The 17,540-nt window shown below is 41.0% G+C and overlaps 1 protein-coding gene across 1 annotated transcript; it reads left to right on the top strand.

Moving 5' to 3' along the window:
- Nucleotides 1-52: 52 nt before the first annotated feature.
- On the top strand, nt 53-17,470 carry LOC108674312 (retinal rod rhodopsin-sensitive cGMP 3',5'-cyclic phosphodiesterase subunit delta). The gene is made up of 6 exons (XM_018162249.2): nt 53-235; nt 8,430-8,500; nt 8,887-8,949; nt 9,486-9,621; nt 11,736-11,857; nt 13,242-17,470. Exons 2-6 carry the CDS (start codon nt 8,460-8,462, stop codon nt 13,321-13,323), a joined length of 444 nt encoding a protein of 147 aa, XP_018017738.1. The 5' UTR covers nt 53-235; nt 8,430-8,459; the 3' UTR covers nt 13,324-17,470.
- The last annotated feature ends 70 nt before the right edge of the window (nt 17,471-17,540 follow it).

The raw sequence follows: 17,540 nt of genomic DNA, 5'->3' as shown, positions 1-17,540 counted from the left end.
ATCGACTTCTCAGGTATCAATTGTTGGGATTTAGGGTAAATTTCAATCAAAGACAAATATAAATGAACTCTGAACGCAGCATTGATTCCCCCAAATTAGTTCATCAGCTGGCAGCGGCATGAGTTGTGCAGCAAGACTGAGCTTCAAATTTCAAGGTTAATCTTGCCGGTAATTTCAATAACTTTGTCCTACAAATACAAACGTGTAGTTTTCCCGTTGATAAGATCAATTGTTGGTGAGTACAAGATCCAGTTCACACTTTACAGTGTAATTGTATGATCATAAATTATAATATAAGCGTAACGGTAATGTATGAGTTTCATTTATGATTTTCAAGTGACAAGCATCAGTCGGAGTCGGAGTCGCCGAGTCGGTGAGACTTGACACTTGAGTTCAGTTGACTCAGTTGAGTTTGAGGCTTGAATGTGTTGACTTAGAGCCATGGAGATTGATCATCATGAAGTTCATGATCAATATTATACCTAGGCCGGTAGTTTATGAATATGACATGAAGTCATAATAATAATAATAATAGCGGTTTCAGCGTTTATTAGGCCATCCGCCATAGGCCTGTTGGCGATTCTTAACATCGCAGAACATTCACAGCATTTTGCGGTCTCGAACTCGCCACTTGCTGCTCCAATTCTGCTGTGCTTAACCGCCCGGCCTCCTTGCCGATTCTGACCAGAAACTGGCGGACAGAGCTGGGATCGAACCCGCGCCTCTATCTGAGCCAATCTTGGTACTCTGAACTTTAACCACTGGGCCATGAACTAGGTATACCAGTTCAAAGTTAAAATTTTGTTTTATCTTATCCTTAATTTTCTTTAATCATTTTTTTGTTTCTTTATTCTACAACTCGGACAAAAATGCCCATAAATTTGGCCGATTTCTACTGTTCCAGTTGAACAGTTCCAGTAATGAGTAAATCCAGTGTTCCCAACTTCCCATGGCCACTCATTGGCCAGGGCCCACTGTGGACAAGGTGTCATTTGTGTCGCGAAGATCGCCCTTTCAAGCTCAAAATGTCGCCATTGTCATTGGAGATCTGTCGCCAGAGCATGATTAGCCACTAAAGTTTGTGGCCAAAAAATAAATAATAATATGCCATAATTAGGTCTTTTTTGTCAACATGACCCAGTAGGCCTAACTAGTGAAACAACAGTCTACTATGATCGGGATTGATAATTGCATGGGTTACGGCGCGCTGGGAAAACTGCCATGATAAATGAGCTCAGACTGCTCAGTAAGATATTTCTACCCAATTTAATTGGGAATTACATTTTTAAAAATAGAAATTCAAAATAGAATTAGGCCAATTCTATTTTATAACAAAGAAATTCAGACATGACAAAGATTTATGGGTCCGTAGGTACAATGGAAGGTACATGCGATGATGCAAATAAAACTATAATACGAGCAGTGAAATTTACACACTGATGCTAGGTATAAGCACCACTGTTCAAGTTGATTCATCTACATTTATTTGAATACTGCTTGACTCCGTTCATTCATCCAACTGACTAAATTCATATTGTTAAACAAAACCTTTTCATTCAATATAGAAGAATACATATATACTCAGCTGGAGCTGGTGAGTGCTGGTCAGCTGAGAGGAGTCTCTACTCTCTGGAAGCAGAGTCGGCAAAAGTGAATTTATAAATTTGTTACTAATCATTTTTAGGTAAATTTGTCGCCAATATCTTCTGAAGGCACATAATTAGCTGATAATTAGTCACCAAAGATATTTGAATATTCTGACACTTTGTCCACAGTGGGCCAGGGCCTTTTGGCCCCTTTCCTAATTTCATCAGGCAAAGGAAGAGAAATGACATAAGGCCTGTTTCCACCTGCAAAATCTGTAAAAAATTATCCCATTTTACTTGCAATTTCTGGAAATATCAGCGCACTGTCCACTGAGCAGAGAGTGGATGAATATTGCAAGATCTTTGGCAACGCTTCAGTAGCAAAATTTACGCCTTCAGAAGATCTTGCCGACACATTTAGATTGAATTTCTTGCATTTAATATATTTGTCAGTCTTCAGCCAACTATTTAAAAAAAAGTAAGGTTTCCGATATGTTGGATGGATCAGGATGCAGTGAAGCTTGTCCGGAAATCAATTGCAATGAGTTCCTGCCAAAAAAATGTAAACATCAAGCTTACAATTACATAGTTGCGGTCACATTAGAGTGGTCAGACTGCATTATCACATGTTCAGTTGACACTTGCTGTACAATCGGACTGTTATTAGGGAAAAATTAGTTATTTGGGGTAACACGTGCATGCAACCTCATAAATAAGTTTGTGGCTTGTAAATAGTTTTTCATTACTCAGCATAAATGGCTTTTCATTAAAAATTACCCGGCAATGCATCTTAAAGTTACCCGGCGACGCTTAGGGCTTAAAAACCCATATACTGGCAATGCTGCATCCACCCTCTGCGCCCTGGTTAATCAGCCTGATATTCCAGATGGTATTTGATAATGCTGTTGTGTCCCTCCTACTGCTACTTTTCCAGGGCATAGTGGCAAACCAGAGCTTGTTTAGAATCAGTTCATTTTTAATTTCCTCAATTACTCAAGACTTAAACCAATTTATTATGTATGATAATGCTGGTAGTGGTATGTCCAGGGTGAGGAGGAGGGTGCAAGCAGTGTTGCCAATATATGGATTTATAGCTCAAGGCATCACCAGTATTTTCAAGATTCATTGCCTGGCAATTTTAATTAGAAAATGCTTCAAACAAGTTTGATAGTATATCCCTTACTTTGTGTGTATCCCTTACTATTTTATCCCTTACCCCAACACTTGCAACTCAACATATATAACTTGGCAGCTATCTGGCAGCCATGACTCATGGTGCCATCTATTGAAAGAGCAGCAAAGTAGAGCGAGGCTCAACACGATTCTGCCACCCGGACCTCCAAGAGATGGCACTGTGCTCATATCAACAAAGCTACAGTATTGTGAACCCTACGTTCTGTTGTTGTTTGTTGCAACCATCATGCTTGCCAGGGGGAGGCTCTGGTGGCGGGCAGGGGGCCGGCACCAGAATCTACGCATAACAACTGCCTATAGTGCGGTGTGAGGACGGCAATCTCCCTGCGGAGGGCCTGCTTGGTCTCTCTGTAGGCACCCACAGGCATCATGCCATTATCCAAGAAAGGTGTGACCAGGTGACCGAACCTTAACTGGATGGAGGCTTTCATGGGGCAGTCACTCAGGGGGGGGGGGCAGAAACGATACAGAATGAGGTATGGTAGGGCTGGAGGGGGCTGGCAAGGAACTGGGCACAAGCCAGGTCCAGATGCGTGGCTAATGGGAGGATGCCAGTCTCCTGGTGAAGGTGGGAGATCGGGGCCATTTTGAGGCAGCCAGTGGCTAGTCTCAATGCAGTGTTTTGAGTTATCTGCAGGCTGGCAACTGCTGTGCGTGAGGCAACAGGGTATCAGATGGGGGCTGCGTAGTTCAGGATTGGGTGCGTGATGGCTCGGTAGGTGGCAATAATGTCCCTTGGAGAAGCCCCAGTTAGTACCAGCTAGGGCTTTTAGGATGCAAAGAGAAACTGTCGCTTTCGTGGCGATGGCTCTTGCATGAGGGGAGAATGTGAAGTGCGTATCCCAGGTGACGCCCAGGATTTTAGGGGTTTTATCCAGGGGGATGACGCTGTTGCAGATAGTTGTAGCAGGGTGGGATCGAGATTGGTGGGTGTCTGGCGTGAAGAGTGTGACTGAAGATTTACCAGGAGCCACACCCAGTTTCTTGGCCGCCGACCAATCTGAGACGCTCTGAAGGAACACAGCAAGCTCAGCTTCAGCAGCGTTGAGCCTCGGGGACGACACAAAGATGGTAAGATCGTTCGCATATGAGGCAATGTTGGGGGTTGGAACTGGGATGTCGGAGATGAAGTGGTTAAAGAAGGCCGGCAAGATGACCGAACCATGGGGCACTCCAAAGTGAACAGCCCTGAAAGGTGATTGCGTTCTGAGATAGAGGCAGGATGCCAGCCTGCCTCTAAGGTAGCAGCACAGCCAACGGACCAGGTTATGATGTAGGTCCGAGGCCACGATCATGCTCAAAAGGAGAGGGTATTTGACGCTGTTGAAGGCCTTTGAGAGGTTGATGGCAGCAGCGATTGTGCGGGCTGGAGGGTGCCGGGAGTTGAAACCCATCGCGATCTGGTGCGCGAGCAGGAGGAGGGCAGTGACAGTGGAATGTCCCGCCTTAAAACCATGTTGCGAAGGGTTGGTGGTGAGAGATCTCAAGATGTATGGGAGAACCAGGCGCTCAAGAATCTTGGCAGCCGGGCAAAGGAGGGAGATAGGTTGTATGAGGAGCCCTGGTATCTGGGTTTGCCCAGTTTAAGAATTGGAATAATTATAGAATTTTTCCAAATGGATGGAATTGAGGCTGTGGAGACAGAGATGTTGAAAATATGGGTGAGGAACTGGAGGCCATACGGGCCGAGGTGCTTTAGACGAAGAACCGTGAGGCCGTCAGGACCCCTAGCGAAAGAGTTGTTGGCAGCTGAGATGGCAAGCTTCACCATGTTGGGTAAAAGGGGCTAAGTCCCTGTCGAGGGGATGTTGGGCTCGTATTCAACAAATGAGGCGGCGGGTGGAGGGGCTCTGAGAGTGAGGAGCGACCGAAGTGAAAAGCTTGCAGAAGGCGGAGATCTTGCGTTGGGAGGAGAGGGAAATCTGACCAAATTGGATTGGCTGATTGGGGGGAGGGCGGTTCCTCTTTCCAGCTAGGGAGCGGAGGAGATTCCAATGTTTGGATTGGTTGGTACATCTGCTGTGCAACGCAAGATGTGTCTGTATAGAGAGGCCTATTTCCAGGTTGAGATCTGGGAGCCGTGGGTCGGCTGGGTTACTTGCCCTAATGTCATCCCCTTGCTCCATGAGCAACCGGGTGCTAGGGTTACCTGCTGGGGAGAAGTCCTTCCTGAATCCGGCAGGGATATGCTGTCTGGCAGCGGTTGTCAGGACTTCCCTTAAGGTTGACTCTGCCGTCTTCAATGGCTGCCGTGTAGGTGGGCCAGTCAGCTTTTTTGAAGTTGACATAGGAGCAGGCAGCCTGGGGGGTGGGGAATCAGCAGAGGAAGGGAGATGGATGGTCCGAGTTGAGGGCAACTTGCGGAGCCCAGGAGGTGCTGAGGAGTAGGTGACCGCTGATGATGGCGAGGTCCAGAGAGGAGGACGGGCCATGGGAGGGGAGGTGGGTTTGGGAGTTCTCATTGAGGTAGGTGAGGGAGGAACCAGTGACAAGGTCGTCGACTACGGTTCCTCGCGCTGCGGCTCTCTGGTCTTCCGTGTGGGAGAACCAGGAGGGATGGGCGTTAAAATCACCCACTATCAGGCAGTCATCCGGGATGGAGATAATGTCCGCGAGCTCCGGGGAGTATACCGTGGGGCAGGAGGAGGCTGGTGGGATGTATACATTGATGATACAGAGAGGTGAGCCGTTGAGAGGAGTGGAGATTGCCATAGCCTCCATGGTGTTGCCACGTAGGAGGGGAGAGATGTCTTGTCCAGTGTAGGGGACATCATGGCAGATCAGGATGAGGAGACCGCGGCCGTGACCTCTGGGGGGGTCATTGCGCTCCAGCGCGTATCCGGGAAGGATGCGGTTGGGATGCTGCTGATAGCTTGGTCTCTTGGAGACAAGCAACCACCATGTCATTCTTGGCGAGGTAAGTGGCCAGTTCAACTGCACTCAATTGAATCCTGTTGCAGTTGCTGGAGGACGCAAAGGTGGCAGGATGCCAGCAAGGGGGGAGGCCGGGGGGAAGGAGGTCTGGCTGGGATGGGGTCAGACCATCTGCACGTAGGGTAGATCCAGTCTGCGGAGTATAGGTGGATGGAGAAAAGGCTGGAGCACCGCTTGTGGTACCAGGCGTTCCACGTGGAGCACACGAACGAGTAACATCGCTTTGTAACCAGGCGGGAGCAGACTGAGCAGGGGTGCGGGCCAGGGTTGGGATGGATACCCTGGGTCAGGAGGAGAAGGATGAATAGGAAGAAAAGGTGAGAAGAGAGAAGAGCATAGTGTGCCTCAGGAAAGATAGGCGGCCAAAGAGGTGGGTAGGGAGAAGGGGAGGCCGAGGTTCCCCGACCCTTGGTCGAAAAAATGAAGAAAGGAGCCTCCGTCTGGTAGCGATCTGGGCGGGGGGGCCTCTGCCGTTTGGCCTGGCCCGTGAGTATGCCGGGCATCCGGCCGACGCGCAGGTCAGGATACCCCCACGACATAGACACGGCAGAGATCGGGGGCCCCTACGTCCTAGCAACCATTGTTTAGTTCTAGAATTATTATTCTCGTTATTCACTGCATCTGCCACTTGCGGGTCCATCAGATTTTCAACTATTTTCTAAATAAAAGACTAGCAAGTATCTAGAATGCAATAATTTCAATCCAAATGTGTCAGCAATAACTTCTGAAAGCATAAACTTTGCTGCTGATGCATCGCCAAAGATCATGTGATATTCACCCACTTTTTGCACAGTGGCTACTTCTGGGGCAAAATTAACAAGATCAAATTGAAGCAAATCTATTTGTATAATCATTGAAAATTTAAATCATTTGGATTTGTGATTGGTTTACTCTAATAATTGTAAAATAGCAATATTTGTCTAAAGAAGTTGCACTAGTATATCAATCCTACTCAGGCAGGATTGGAAAATCCTATTATTTTCTGAAATATTTGTGCTTTAATATTGTATGCAAAATTTTGGTAGGTATGAATTATCCTAAGCAGGAAAATTGGCCAGAAGCCACCTGTGAATCAGACAAAACTGGAAAAAATCTGTGAATTTTCAAATTTCAGCCATTTGGGCCATTCCTATGGCCCTTAATGATTTAGGTATTTAATTAAAAATGAGAAGATTGGCATATTTCCATCTACAATTCTTGAAAATTCCCCAACACACAATTGATCATCCTAGTTCCCAGTAATTTTAAGGAAATTTTGCCTAATGTTCCAGATTGGCTTTGAAGTCATTAATTTGATTAGATAAAAATATTAAAGTTCCCATTTCTCAAACCTATAATTTTTGGAAATATGGAGCTTCTGCTATTCAGTACCATGCTATGCAAAAGTATCTTGAAACAATGACAGCCAGTGTGCAGTCCATGGCAAATATGTTACCTACCATTATATTATTTTTGGGCTTAAAATGTTGTCAGCAGTATTTAGTTGTTGCTGCCTGTACCTCCCACTCGTTTTGAGTGCTAGTATCCGTCAGCCACAGCAATTGTCATGCAGGAATGTCTGTGCTGATCATCTTGCATTGGTCATATCAAAAGTAATGGGCATATGTCTGTGCCCATCTTTGTGCATTGGCTAGGAATTTCAATTCAAATGCACATTGTAGTGTCAAACGAGGTAGTAAGGGGTGATTTTGACCGTTTTTCATTTATAACTTCTTACCATGAAACATTTGGTAAATGAATTTGGGCCCATTTTAAAGGTATTAGCAATTTAATCTACTATGACAAAATTGACAATCTATGAACAATTTTGTGATGACCAATGATGCAGTAATAAATTGTTGAGTGTGTTTTTTTGCTGTGCAAGGTAAATATAATAAAAATTTGTTGTTATTAACATTTTTATCATTAACTGGAGCCTTAGCTAACCAAGATTCTACCTTAAATGTGTTTTAGGGGTATCCCAGATGACATCAGGGAGGGGGGGATGTCCCATATTACCCTGTTGTGTGGAAATGGCAGCCATTTGGTTTTGGATTGAGGTACAAAAATTCCATCAATGAAGTTAAAGCCCACACCTGTCTGAAACATTTTTGAGCAAAATTTCTTAATATGGCAAATATATTTTTTACTTTAACTAAACCTTAACAGAAGTACATTTTCAAAATATCACTTTTCAGTTTTTTTTTTCAGGGATTATCTAGAGCTAGTAAATGTACAATTTCTTAACTTCCTTTATGCTTCATAGATCGGAAAAATGTTTTTAGTTTTGCAATATTTCAATTAGTTTTGATCCTATAAAATTTTTACGCTGTGACAGAGGACTGTGCCAATTTAACCTGCTCATCCCTTATTACCCTATTTGATGGTATTTGCAAAGTAAATATGTTGACAAGATCTTCCAAAGAAATAAAATTTGATATTGAAGTGTTATTAAAAACATTTTGATATTTGATTACTTCTCTACTCCCTGAATGTCTTCACCTAAAATGTTTTATTCACAATCTTGTAGTTAGGTATTATCATAACAGAGACATTTTAACTTCACGTTTTCTTTGCACAAAACTTGAAAAATACATTATGTGTTTAAATAAATCTTAGGTGAAGAAAGATGTTCATGTTGCTACTTCTTGGGTAGGCAAAAAAAGTTTATTCATTATTAATGCTATATTACTAGAAAGTCATTATTTTGGGCCTAATTAAAATTTAATTTTCCAGGTGCCACAAGTGTATTGAACCTTGTTTAACATGCCTTCGCGATCAGAAGACATCTTAGAAGGTTTCCAAATGTGAGTGCAATTTCTTTTTTACTTCCAAAAAGCTGAGGAAGCCATAAAATCTATGAATAGTAATCTGTTATACCAGAATTGAGAACGTTTTTTATGTACTACGGTATATCAAATACACTTATATAAATTCACATACACATTTACTCTACGTGCAAAATTATCTTCAGATTTTTGCTGCTTATGATAATGGTGTCATTTGGGGATAGAAACTATAAGTTATAATTATTTATTCATTTCACCAAATTTTTCTCATGAATCAAATTCATATAAGGTTTCCCCCTCATTAACTTTACTGTCTCTATGTTCGCAACTGTGCATTAGGTATTTATTGAAGCTAAGGATTATTACACAATCATTGCCCAGTAACTACTTGAACATTTCCTCAGCAACTGGATGAACTTGCGGGATGCTGACACAGGACGCATATTGTGGCAAGGAACTGATGATTAGTAAGCATTTTCTGCAAATGAGTCATTTATGCTATATTTTTAAAAATATTGAATTTCTAGGTGTAGTAATTTGCTTCTGGCTTGATTTTATTATTCATTATCATACTTTATTTGCTCAGGGTAGTTATAGTGTTCATCATAATCAGTAAACTATTTCTATTCCTCTTCTAAATTTCTTTTTCACCTAAAAAGTTGTGGTACTGCTTGCAGCATTACTGATTTATAACCCTGAATGTTTTATTTGTTAGGCTTATGCAAGAACTAATTATTCCGGTCCTGATCACATCAATTTGAGCGATGGTTTGTCATTGCTGGTGTAGATGATGCTTCAGGTGTAAGCTTTTATTCAAATAACTAGCCTATCTTAATTGACTTCCTGTACGCGATACTGTGTCTATTATATAAAATTTATAATTTATTTTTATACTGATAAACACAAAATTTTGTCTGTTATATATGATGCCTATTTATGTATTATATAGTATTCTGACAAAGAGGCACATATTGGTGCATATACGAGTATGCCAACATTTCAGCACTGCGCCTGACATGGAGCATGAAGCTCGAGTCCCGCGCAAAATTCTACAGTCCAGAGCTGTGTCCCGTGAGATTTCCTTCTCTAGTGTTGTGCCCATGGATAAATTCAGACTTGAACAGCGAGTGTATTACAAGGTAAGTTACTGGATGATTTGAATTATAGGTATCCTTGTAACCTCTATTTTGGTGTTGCAATCTTCGTACCATAAACTGAACTTATCTCCTATTGATTAAAAAGTTCGAATCACTCAAATTCGTCAGCATTTATGACCTAATTGAGTCTAGACAAGCTAATGTGATTATCCATTCAAAGTTTTCATTGTGTGAGGCCCTCTTGTTTATGTAGATTTTCACTATTCTCAGAATATATTGATTAAACCTAGACTATAATGGCTTTATGCTGCAATATGTACTACTGAAGTGTGATGTATTAACGTCACGACTAACAGTGTTTCGTGACGCATAACGACCTCAAATCAGATGTATTAACGTCACGACCACTAATGTTGCGTGACGCGTTATGTCCCGAAGCGTGATGTATTAACATCAAGACCGCTAATCTCACGCGCCACGGTACCCGAAATGAAGTGTATTAACGTCACGACTTCTGATATTGCGTGAGGCATAACGCACCGAAATGGGATGTATTAACGTCACGATCACTAATCTCACGCGCCACGGTGTTCAATAATATGATAGCGAGTTGGTGCTCAGTGCTGCATGCCACGCGCGGGTCAGCGGCCGCTGCTGCAGAGACCGCTCGTCGCCATTGATCGCGCGCATACGTAGTCCGAGCAGCCGTGCTCACGGTCACCGTGCGAGCTTCTGAGTAACTTGCCGCCCTGCTACTTACCCCTCTGCTGCTACTTGTTGGGCCCTTCCCTGCCGCCATGCCCCTCTCGTCATGCCCCTCCAGCCATGCCCCTCTCGCCATGCCCCTCCCGCCATGCCCCTCCCGCCATGACCCTCCCGCCATATCCCTCCCGCCATGCCCCTCCCGCCATGCCCCTCCCGCCATGCCCCTCCCGCCATGCCCCTCCCGCCATGCCCCTCCAGTATACCCATTTATACTGAGTTTGATGGATCGATTAGTCGCCAGGTTGTGCCGTGAGCTTCCAACATTTATTGAACTTCAGCGGCCTTGCTCCCTTCCCCTTCATCGTGATAAATTCAGTAAAGCAATTTATTATTTTATATCTTGAATACTTAACGAAGAAGCAAGCAAGAAGTATTGAGCTAGCAAAGCTGCTGAACTTAACTGTAATGGAGTCGTTGAGTTGTGACAAGATCGTTAGATTGTGATCTCTTAATTGCTTCAAAATTGCCTTGAATTTCCTTTATTCGCAATCCTGAGTTTTGATCCAAACGCTCGAAACGAGCGTCAGCACGTGAAAATGTACCGTATCTTTAATTAAATAAGCGCCGCTACTTATTTCTTATGCTAATAACTAAAATAATAACTGTTCTAATTTCAGCACTTGTTCCATGACCGCTCAGTCGATCGATGGTCTCTGTTCGTGACTCGAATTTGTCGCCTTTTTTAGTGCCTCTCAGTCCCCTTATTCCCCGTTTGTTCCGTATTTATTACCCATAAAAAATACCTCTACTGCCCTAGTAATTTCTTTTCTAGGTCACTTTGATGGCTTGCCATCATTATTCTCCTCTCCAATCCACACGAATATTGACAAAATCAATGTAGACACTACATAAACTTATAATTCACTATTTATTTCAGTTATAAGGTAACTTGAGCGCTTAAATCTCATATTAACAAGTCTTTTAAAAATATAACATATGGTAAATTTGTGTTCTATATATATTTTTTTAAGTTATTTAATAATATGATTGGGTTGACATCTCGACTTGGTACATTTATTTATAGAGAACAGCGTCGAGAATCAATATTGGTCAACACTCGCGCTACTGCGTTGCCTTATGCAGCGTCGACAGTTCTCTGGCACGTTGTCGGCGCAGGCAAATCTACAAATAATAATTATATATTAACACAGCACTGTAATGAAATATACGCTAATTTGCGTACGCTCGTAAATATTCACTTGAGATTCTAGGGCGGTAATATCAACAAAGCTAAGTGCTTGTAACTCCGTCAGCCAATCACTGACGGCTGTCTCAGACTCTCAGCTAAACCCACCAATCATAGACGAGAAATCGACCGGCGCGTGTATATAAGCAAGTTTTCATTTTATGGCCCTGTTTGCGGTATCAATTTGTCTATTTTTGGCGTGCAGGACGCCATATTAGAGGAGTGGTTTTTCGACTTCGGTTGCGTCATCCCGAACAGCACGAACACCTGGCAGAGCCTCATCGAGGCGGCGCCTGAGTCCCAGATGATGCCCGCTGACCAGCTCAGGTGAACACTTATTCTACTGTTAGAATAATCATTATTCGAACACTAACAAGTGTTAGAATTCATGCTAAAAATTTTTTTGTAGTTATGGACGTTAGAATTGTGACAACGTTAGAAATCGAGCCAAGTTTTGATTGTTAGCACGGGTGTTAGAATTAATGATAACATTGAATGCTGGCACGGGCGTTCTAGTTCATGATATCTTTCAATTTTTACTAGCACGGGTGTTGTAATACGTGCGAGATTTTGATTGTTAGCACAAGCGTTAGCTTTTGTGATAACTGATAACTTCGGTTTATTACCACGTTTTTCTTAGCTCGCTTTCGTGTCCGTCTGGATGATCAAATCTTGCAATCGATATTTCACCAACATTCCCGCTAGCTAGCGCTCTGAAACTTTTAGGGAAGCTCAGCTCCCGATGACAATACAATAATCAATAATTTGTTGCACGTTTCCAGGCGTATTTATTCAATGAAATGCGTGGAATTTATTCAATTTGTGCATGAAATGAAATGAAATTACATGCACCAATGTATCCCCTCGAATACAATTTTCTACAGAACTTCGAAAAGAATTTTCTTTCGTGCATTTGCGTGGCCAACTGAAATAAAATGAATATTATGTAGGACTAAAAAGGAGAAAATAAAAGTCTTGAAAACAACTTTTAAAAAAAACGCGTTTTTCTTGTGGACTAAAAAGTAGAAAATAAATCATGGCTCGCCCCAAAAAACGTGTGTCGGGCAGATTTATGATCAAAGCAAAAAGCACACAACACACGAATTTTGGAAATTTGATGGTGAACGTACAGCCCGACCCACGTTTTTTGGGGCGAGCCATAATTTATTTTCTACTTTTTAGTCCTCAAGAAAACGTGTTTTTTTTTAATTTTTTTTAAGTATTTTATTATCATCAAGTTTTGATTGTTTGGAAGGTATCTTCTCCGTAAGCGACGATTTAGTGACCTTTTTAATAGACCTGGAACTTGATAATTTCTGGTAAGTTAAGTTTCACTTGATCAAGCAATTAGAGACGATATGTGAGCACCGAGGTCTTCTGCTGATCTCGGATTGAATGTGATAATCCGATGCATGACTTTTACCTCAATAAAATCTTACTAATTCTTTCAATTTAAACACGCAATTTATTTGATGTATTCAATCTGTATGATTATTTTTGTCGCAGTTTTTTGGGGCTCCACGTGATTCTCCTGTCTTATAAACTTCAAAGTCGACTCTGGTGTCCACATTCAGGAACGATGCAGCTCATGGGACGAAATTCTAGTATTTTTGTTCAAGATTTTTAAAAGTTATCTAAGTAATTGTTTGCATTTTCACAGGGCTTCGTCAAGTCTGAATTTAGTAAGACTGAATATATTATTTTGTTGCAGTGGTAACGTGGTTATCGAAACCAAGTTTTACGATGACGACCTACTGGTCTCGACGTCTAAAGTTCGTCTGTTCTACATCTGAGCTGTCGGACTGCTGAACCAAACTACCGTCACCTGCGTGGCACCTCATCACAAGTGCACCACGGGAGTGTGCTGCAACATTCACTAGTGCACCACGAGAGTGTAGTGCAACATTCACTAGTGCACCACGAGAGTGCAGCGTAACATTCACGAGTGCACCGTTAGGGTTTGGTGCAACTTTCACGAGTTCACCACAAACGAGGAGTGCACCGATGAAGAGTGGCTACATATAACGAGAACACGACGTTAGTGCAGCGCAACATTCCCTAGTGCAACACCGAAGTGTGCCGCCGTGGTGTTTTGTTGTAAATCACATTAAACGCACAGTCTTCCGCACGACTGGCATGCATATGCATCACTGCACTAACCTACTGACACAATATTAGTGCATTGATGCAATGAATGGAACAAAATCTCTGTGTATGAATACAAAGGTTGTTACCAGAACAAGTTAGTGAGTTGAACTGGAGCTTACGAATGCAGCTGTTGAAAACTATTGCAAAAATTTGTGCTTATTGCAAATTGTTTTCATGTTTACATGGTTACTCACGGTTGATGTTCATATTTGTTAGTTGGCCATTTATTATTTTGTTAGAGATACCCTGGCCACTGAAGTAACTAACTTCAACTCAGTCGAATTTCAAAGTATAAATTTCCTATCAAATTTGAAATGTAATGCTCTTGGCATACCTCATTAAAATTGTAACTTCAGCAGCAATCTCTTTTTATCAATTTTTTCAGTTCTGAATATTCGTTGCTAGTTAACTTACGAAAGGTTCCACTTTTAACGTGATATTTATTATAGTTGACATCGTTGTTTGTTTTTCCCTATGCAACTTTTGTTATTGTACTGTCCACGGGCGGCACTAACGGCTAATAAGCTCCGTCTTTGTCTTCATTGTACGTCTAATTTTGCGTTCAGTTATTTTGTAATTTTATTTTGTTCTGTATGGAAAATAAATACGACGAATTACGCTGGTAGTCTTTGGAGTTATATAGTATTGCAAGTGTCTAGTCAGCGATGAAACCTCGTAAATTCACCATTTATTGTGCCTCTTACATTCATCATGTGGACGAATGTAATGGTGCATGTCTGTGGCGAGGTTAGTACGTAGTCTTCTTATGTCGTGATTGTGCTCAAAATAAATCCGTGCCTGGAATTAGTTAACTGTTAACGCGTATGGAAATAATCGAGACTGCACCAAGCATGGTCCAGGTGTGGCCATCAATGACATTGTATCACGTTTTTTGACGAATTAGTTGTTGATTTCAAGTAAATCTTCCTTTTAGATGAATTAAACTAATAAGTTGTATATTTTTCTTACCGGCCAATTTCGAGTCCTAAGTTGTTTGAATAAGAAGTTGTTAATATTAAGTAGCTCTTTCTTTCGTGTAAACTCATTATTTGTACATTTTCGTCACGAAAACGAATGCCATTCCTACTTTATAATTGATTGCATGTAAGAATGTACTTCGCTCTTATTTTCAAGACAAAACGCACACATTCTGCTGGACTTCTTTTCAACTCGTCGGCGTTATTGCACCTCTTGCAGTTCTATTTAAATAGCTTTGAGATATGGCGACTGCGCTTTATTTTTCAATTGTTACTTACTTGCTGTGTCATTACTTATGTTTTCCGTTGAGTAACCAACGATTGACTTAATCTTTCTTATAAACGGTCTTTAGCATGCAGCTAAATATAAGATGCGGTTGCTGAGATTACATACTTACATTTTTGTAAGTAAAATGAACAGGTTTTCGAGTACCTATTGCGGAGGAACTCTACGTGGTTGTCAAGATCATTGTTTTTTTACCTTTATATTGGTAATATACATTTATTATTCACAAATAATAGATTAATGTTAATTGGCTCGAGTATGTGACCAGTTTATTGAAATGCAACGTTCAATGAAAAATCAAAAGATGAATAAAATGTTATATTAAGTGGAGCTCGTTAATCATATGCTGAAAAGGTGAGCTACGCTCAAATTCCCAAGACATTTCCATCCGAATTGTACTACTGAATAATCAATAAACCTTTTATCTAGCTCTAATATTATCAGGGAGTAAAAGTGGGAACCGAAACGTGTACTTGCAGAGATTTTTTAGATTTGCCAGCTTGTGTGAAATGTGAACAGATAACATGATTTTGTGCGAGAAATTAATTACTTCAATGGTACTACCGGGATGAAGAAAATGACATTAGTTAAGACATTGTCTAACCAGTAATTGGTAGGGCATGGTGGAGTTAATACTAAGCCATACTACTTGGTAACTACTAAGCCATAAGTTAACCAATGGCAGAAAAGCCGTCTAGTAGCTAATATCAATTGAGCAACGTGTTAAATAATATTTAGGGAACTGTATCATAAATCAACGCCTCTGCCAGAAACACGCCGCTCGACGACCCACTTTAATAGTAATAGAAGACTCGTTGAATCATTTTAACTCTTCGAATAATTGCATCTAATCATGTTTCTGTGCTTGCCTCTGTTTTGAACGATGAAAGTTAACTTTTGATGTAAATTTCTTATGAAATTTTGTATTTAGTATGCCCATTTTCTTGTGAGAATTAGAGAATTATCAGTGTTCATGTTATGATGTTTGTGTTCATGCTTCTTTCTGTTGCGTCTTTGTTGTAGGACTTGGCGCTTGAGTTCATAGATATCTCAGATTTCATTAAATCCAAGCTTTGTGGATGAAGATCATCGAAGAATTCATGACAAACGTATTGTGTCATGTATATATTATTGGTTAATCCATTATCAAAATCGGGCTGGTAAGTTTCATTTTGATCTAGTGTCTAAAATTATTTCTGATATTCTTCAAATGTCTGGGTCTTGTTATCATCAAAATTTCTTCGACTTGAACAGATATTCTTCATTTTTTATTATCAATTTATTACAAGAATAGAGAGGATCTAAGTGTCATTTTGTGTGCTCTCTTCAACGAGAAATTTTCAATTTCAACGCCATTAAGGATGGACCGTAGACTTGTATCTTTATGACGAATACCCCGTTCTAAATAATGGCGTCTTGAAAGCTAGAGATATAAAAACGATGTCAAGTAACTTCTACCCAATTGCATATCGTTGATATATAGTTATAGACATCATAAATTAAGTATGAATTAAAGCGATGTAACGATGTGGCTGTCAGATTCAGTCACAACCAAGGCTCAGTAAAGGGACCAATTACCTTCTAGTTGTTGATAATGTTTAGGTTTAAAGACATCGTTATTTTCATGACTAATCTCTAAGTCCTTGCTATGTTGCCATTTATGCGTTGCCTCATTGATGTAAGGGCGCGTACACATGTCGGTCCTCGTGAATTAACTCTGACCACGTGCAACGTGATTTATGCTCCGCAGAGGTTGTACCATGGGAGCCATCAACCCGAAAACTTTGCTATTCCTAACATCTAATCAATAGAATTTCGAGTCTTTGAATGAATTTAAAGATTATGTAATTTTCAATCAAGAATTTGTCAGGAATGAAACGTGAATGAAATTAGTCTCGATAATCATGAATGCTCGTGTCATGAATTTACATTATTTCCGTCACGTCATTGAGAAACAATGCACTGTAGCTCGTTTGACTTGTTATTTTAAGGAATTTTTTTTGGCCATCTTTAACGCTAGAATAATTTAGAAGAAAGGTACTGACTGACGTGTCTACATTTGAGCAGTTCAATTGTTTCTGAATATCTGAAACTAATTTCGTGGTTGCTAATGCATCGAATTACACTTGAATTGAAGCGATGACATTTTGCTTTTACGATGCCATTTTACCGTGATTTTGAACAAATTGAACTTAGTCTTTCCTTCGCGACTGTGTCCTACCACATCGGGATTGCACAGATGCTTCTAGTCTATTCTTGTCCGAGGACGAAAAATCGCCTCATTACCAAGCGTTCGTTCATTTCATTACTTTCTTTTATCTTTGATTAATTTGTTTAATTTCTCTACTGATATCTCGGTTAAATATTCTTCAGTCATCACGAGGGCTTTATAAGCATGCATCGCATCGGATCATCCTACTCTCACCTCACTAAGACTGCGTTTGCACGCGCACGTGTTTCAGCTTTCATATTATATCAGGTATCCGTCCAGGTATCACCGTCATGCTCTAAGTACATTTGTTTCAAAATTTTCGTGTTTTCAGTTACCTTTAATGCGGACTAAGTCTAAGCTCCAATAAACATAGCTATCTGCGCGTGC

The sequence above is a fragment of the Hyalella azteca genome, unplaced genomic scaffold (assembly GCF_000764305.2).
Source record: "Hyalella azteca isolate HAZT.00-mixed unplaced genomic scaffold, Hazt_2.0.2 contig3122, whole genome shotgun sequence".
Classification (NCBI taxonomy): Eukaryota; Metazoa; Arthropoda; class Malacostraca; order Amphipoda; family Hyalellidae; genus Hyalella; species Hyalella azteca.
Note: the sequence above shows the minus strand (reverse complement) of the source record. Positions and strands in the feature narration are given on the sequence as shown.